At 41.2% G+C, this 6,048-nt stretch overlaps 1 protein-coding gene across 1 annotated transcript; it reads right to left on the bottom strand.

The window, feature by feature from the left end:
* Window positions 1-3,753: 3,753 nt before the first annotated feature.
* Window positions 3,754-5,532, bottom strand: LOC307029594 (general transcription factor II-I repeat domain-containing protein 2A-like; the record flags this gene model as incomplete). The annotated part of the gene is made up of 1 exon (XM_079665674.1): window positions 3,754-5,532. One exon carries the CDS (start codon window positions 5,530-5,532, stop codon window positions 3,754-3,756), a length of 1,779 nt encoding a protein of 592 aa, XP_079521800.1.
* Between the last annotated feature and the right edge of the window lie 516 nt (window positions 5,533-6,048).

The following is a 6,048-nucleotide window of genomic DNA, read 5'->3' as shown; positions in this document are numbered from 1 at the left end:
GATTCTCAAATAAATAGCAGTAAGAAAAACATTTCTTACGTAAGTAAACAGATTTTTTACTCCAAAACATTTTTGTTCCAATAAACATGTTCCATCATCCATTTAACATTCTGTATAATAAAAAAACAGCCAAGAAACTCACGATCAGTACAGCACATTACAACTTAGATTGTCTCAAATCGATGGAATTTCTGAGTACCCTGACGCACGGTACGTCCACACGGCTCCGTCGCGTGCTTCAACGGAGATGCTTCCCATTCACTTTGAATGGGGTGACGTCAAGTTTAATGTGATTGGTTGTTGGTCGCACGCCAGACACGCCCACTGGCAAGCTTCAACGAGACGGAGCCTTGTGCACGTCACACTTGTTAAATATGTTCTTTATTCTCGCGTCCAGGAGAGAAGCTTTAAAATGAGACTAAATGGAGTCTCTGAAAAGATTCAAATGGGATACTTTAATTAAAAAAGGCGCGGTAGTGTTACAGACAGAATATTGTTCCGTCAGACAAACAGCTGTGATCCGGTTCTCCTGAGCAAGAAGAACACAGCGGATCTCTCCTCCGGCGCTGCTATATATATCCTCTGCTGGCTCCTCCCCGCCAGCCGGCTCACCTCGTCTCCAATGTCCGTTATTGCATTTAAACAGAGGATAGGTTCTTTTCACATTCAATATATGCTTAACACGCCGTTTCTCCTCATATTCTCTTTCATCACTTTTCATTTAACACATTCTAAACGCTGTAATCAATACTCTAAACAATACTTCTCGGCTCGTTTGGTTGCCGGTCATTCCGGATGTTGTCACATGCTACTCTCGTCTGTAAACAATAATGTATTCAAATAAACTGTACTTTCATTTAATATTCAACATGGTAGTATCTCGACATCTATCGTTGTAGTGTTAAATCAGTAGGTTTCGGTTTTCACCACACCAAGTCATTTCGCTCCTCAGTTCACCTCTTTAGGAAATCGTATATTAGCCACATGCTACATGCTAACCGTAGATGAAGGATTTTCAGAATAAAAGCTTAACTGCTTGTGCACAAGAATTTCTGGTTTTTCAGTATAAAAGAGCGTTTGAACTGACGGTATGTTTAAGCTACATTATACCATCAAAACATTGATTTTAATTTCTAACACACTTCATACTAATTATGTGTGGCATCTCTGGTTAGCTCATGAAGTGACTCTTCTAGAAGCCTGTAAGTAAAAGGATTGCAATCCAAGCAAAAAAGCCAAGGTTTCAAATGCTTAATTATGGCACTTTAAACTCACAAACCTTGTGAGTTGACAACAGTGCGTCAGTAAACCTGCAAACAACCACTCCATTTGATGTGTGCACAAAAAGCAACGTTTTTATCCCTCATGAATCAAAAACTTTGTGTCAATGACAACATAAAAATATAATGTGGATAAATCTACAACATCCCCCTTCTACCTTGCAAGGTCACTGGGCGACTCACATGAAATGGCTTTTGGAGTATATAAAAGTACTGTATAGCTTTAATGTTAACCAGATAGAAAGTGTATGCTATGTGACTAGATTGTAGAAAAAAGGGGGCCGGAAAGACCCCAAAAGGATGTGTATTTAAAGGTATGTGTGCAAACATGCATAAAATAGGTGTGAGAAGTGAGAGTTTTAATTAAGTGTGCAGAATATGTGTGTTTATCTGTGTGTTTGCCATAGTGGGCTGGGATGATGCAGTAGGGTTCCTGCTGGGGAGCGGCGGCCAGGGGAAACATCTGCTCTTCATCAGGGCGGGAGCAGGTTGGCAGATGTTGGAGAGGTCTCTACACAATAGGGAAAGCCCACTCCCTCAAACACTGGTACCATTACTACCAACTCACACAATCACATGTCCATGGAAAAACATGTACATGTACATACAATTATTGGGAATAAACACTAAGGGTTTGTTCGTTTATCCAATCTGACGCACTACGATAGCATTGTTGTTCGAAGTAACTTAATTCTACATCATTCAGAAACAGGTAAGTTTGAAGGCATAAAAGAAAAACGTTCCTGTCAATTAGTATAGTAAAAATCATTGAGGATTATAATAAAAAAGATTATAATGATGAGACATGATAGACTGTAACAACATTTCAATCAGGAGAGACGGTTTTGATGTAAGAATACATTGCAAAGATACACAAATGAATGTAATGGTGATTTTGGCGATTAGGCCCCGTTGTGTAGGAAGTATAATTCGGGAGGGTATAACCGATCCGATGAAACCCTCCTGGGGTTTAGACACTGGTGGTGGTGAATGGATAGTTGGGTTGGTCTGAAGGAGAGTGGCTTAGCTTGACCCTGGATTCAGAGGGACGGGAGGTGAAAAGGGGTGGAGGAGGGTTGCGTCGAGTCACCTGAAATTACAGCTGTCAGAGGGGAGAGAGCAGACAGAAAAGGTTTAGCAGGTCCCTATGATAGGCTCTATGATAGAGCGAAGTGATTGGTTAAGCTGGAGAGTGACGCCCCCGATCACTTATTGAGAGGAGAGAGAGTAGTTACGTAGGAATAGTGAATAGACGGTCTTCCTGGTTGAACTTACGCTGAGCTTCATGCCTATGAAAACAAATTAGAACGTGTGGGCAATAACTAGTGTTAACAGATAGAGAAAATGTAAGCTAATTAGCTAGCTAAACATTATCTTGCTTACCAACATTTTCTCCTAACTAGCTAATGTTTAGCTATTTTGTTGAGGTATTAATACAGCTAAAATTATCCAGCTCACTAGCTTACATTTTCTCCTAAAGCGCAACATTAGTTAGCTAACTTTCACACATTTACTTCACATCAGTCTCCTCAGAAGGAGTGCCTTGAGTCAGGGCCGTGGGAAATAGGGGGGCTGAGGGTGCTGCAGCACCCCCTGGTGGAGGACAGGGGATCTGCACTTCCACAAGATTAAATACAAATATAATACAAAAAGAATACCCAAAAAAAAACGAATTTTCAGCCTTGAAGTAACAACATTCATAATTAAGTAAAGATAACACCCTTTTCACCCCATGCTTTCACACATTCTGCTTCCACATTGAAAAAGAGCAGCTCAAAATGCTCGTTATGTGGAAACAATATTGAAGAGAAGGCTCCGTAACACATTACTCGAAGGATCGAGTTCAGACATATAGGCTGTCTCGAACACTATCATCAGATCGTGATCACGTGATCTAATCAATACATAAAGATTCAGCCGATAACACGAAAGCACAATGCTACTTAACACGCAGAATGACGTCATTTTGCATGCTAAGTAGCCATGTGCTTTCTGGGGCTAAATCTTTATCAGTAAACCGATTTAACCGGTAAAAGTTCCTTCAAAAATAAGAGTCCCGATCTTATTACTATCAAAATAAAAGTGCAAAACGAAAACTTTACCATAGGAAAATATTGGCATACAAATATAATCACTTCTCTAAAAGGTAACTCATTTTAAATATAGTTTTAATTTATATATAATAATAATATTAATATTAGTAATAAGCTTTGAATTTGTATAGCACCTATTACAAGAATTGTAGCCAAACTCGCTTCACAGCAGTTCAATAGACAGATTAGTACAGGGGTGCTCACACTTTTTCAGCATGAGAGCTACTTATAAAATGATCAAGTCAAAATGATCTACCTACTACAAAAAATGCAAAACATATATTTATTTATAAATATATTGAGGATTCTTTATATCGCATGAGCCAATATTGCACAACACAACACAATTAACTATGTACATTTTTTGTCATTACCCGAGTTTACTCTGATGACTTGCACTGAATTGAATCAGCCAGGGATGCATAGTCCGGACGGTAACTGCTGACAGCCAGCCTCAAGCACACTTCCAAATGTTCATCAGTCATGGTGGAACGGTACTTGGACTTGATGATCTTCATGTGGGAAAAGGCTGACTCACATAAATAAGTGGAGCCGAATAATGCTGTCAAGGAGGTAGCACATTTCCTCATGTTGGGGTACTTTACCTCTGTGAGTAAGTTCCAGAACTGTCCATGAGCTCTGGACTTCAGCTCAATGTCAGCTTGTAGTGTCAAAATCTCATCTTCCACTACAGAAGAGTTCAGGTGAAACAGTGTTGCAATTTTTGATGCGAGTGAATCAACCTCAGCATCTTCCCGAAAAGGATAGCACATGAATGTAGCGACTGGCTCGAGCAAAGAAAAGTCTTGAAAGCGTTTGTCAAACTCTGACAGACATTTGTCAATCTGCTCTGTGTAGCGTGCAGTGTCAAGTTGCACACAGGCCTTCCTTTGCATCTCCAGCTCTGACGCCAGGTTCTGGAAGTTTGCCAAATCATGGCGCTGCAGCTTTGAGGAGAGATGTTGCATCTTTCGTTTGAAAGCATTAACCGAGCTGATCATATTGATCACTGTTTTGTCTTTTCCTTGCAGCTGTAGATTAAGGTCATTCAACATGTTGGTCAGATCGGTTAAAAATGCCAAGTCTAACAGCCACTGACCGTCATTTAGTTGCGTGTATTCTGCATGTCCAGCTACACGGAAAAACTCCTTAATCTCCGGACAGAGCTCTCGAAATCTTTGCAGGAATTTCCCTCGACTAAGCCATCTCACGTCAGTGTGTAGCAACAACTCAGAGTGGTCGTAGTCAGCATTCTCCAGATGTGCACGGAATAGTCTTCTTTGAAGAGATCTGGCGCGAATAGAACAGGCGATCTTCGTTGCAACATCCATGATCTCTTTCATGTTGAGCATTTTAGCGCATAACGCTTGTTGGTGGATTATGCAATGGTAATTTAGGAAGTCCGGGAAAGCATCGTCCTGCCTGCACTTTGCAATAAATCCATTCAAGCGGCCAACCATTGCGGGTGCTCCATCCGTGGTGATAGACATCAATTTGTACACTGGGAGCTGAGTTTTCGCGATAAAGTTTTTAAACGACTGAAATATGTCCTCTCCTCGCGTCTGTTCTTTCATGGGCAGTACTGTTAATAGCTCTTCTTTTGTAGTGATATCACTAAACACCATACGAATGAAAATGCACATCTGGGCTGTGTCACTCACGTCCGTTGATTCGTCCAACTGCAGTGAGAAACACTCGCAATCTCCAATGTCCTTCCAAAGTTGCTGGGTTAAATCCTCAGCCATGGCTTCACAGCGCCGTGTAACTGTGCTTCTTGACAGCTGGAGAGCTTTGATCGAAGATAATATTTCTGCCTTATTTTTAAAGTCTCGGAACAATGAGTCAGCTGCTTCAACGAATGCCTCTTTTACCATCTCTCCGTCTTGGAAGGACTTCTTGTTATTGACGATGATGTGACTCACCCGGAACGATGCTTCGGTGGCGGCTTTCGCTTTTGAAGTTTGTTGCGTGAAAAATGACTGCTGTCCGGACAACTGGGATTTCAGTTCCTTCACTTTTCTCTTTCTCAGCTCGCTTTTCGGCGGGAAGTCGGTGTCGTATTTTCCATGAACAGTCCGAAAATGCCGCTCCACATTCCCCTTCTTTGGTATTGCTATGGTAGACTGGCAGATGAGGCAAACGCACTTGGAAAATGTCATCGTGAAAAAAAAGTCCTCCTCCCATTCCGTATGAAAGTTATACGTTTTTTTCTTCTTACTTGGTCCAGCTACCTCACTCATTTTTATACCCTTTCATAGGTTTGAGAGAAAAAACCAAAGGCTGAAAACTGGCCGTAACTCGCTGACAAGCTTGCTAGTTAGTTAGCACTTAGCGCAGTTGTTTGCTCATGCGCAGTGACCTAAGTGTCAGACAAAATTCAGATGTCATCTGACTGGCTGCCCTGTATATCAATCAAAAGACGGGATGGATGATAGGTTGACGTCAATTTTTTTAATGTCACGCGATCTACCAATAATACCTTTGGGATCGACTGGTAGATCGCGATCGACGTATTGAGCACCCCTGGATTAGTATAACGTGACAGGATAAAAGCAATGTAGAGGAGCAGCTACATTTCAAAACATATATCCATGAAGGTTAATACATGAAGACATGTGACTCGGACTTGACTTGGACTCTTCTTAGGTGACTCGGACTTGGACTCTGACTCGAAA

The sequence above is a fragment of the Notothenia rossii genome (assembly GCF_949606895.1).
Source record: "Notothenia rossii genome assembly, chromosome: 2".
Lineage (NCBI taxonomy): Eukaryota > Metazoa > Chordata > Actinopteri > Perciformes > Nototheniidae > Notothenia > Notothenia rossii.
The sequence above is the reverse complement of the archived record's forward strand: the minus strand, read 5'-3'. Positions and strand labels throughout refer to the sequence as shown.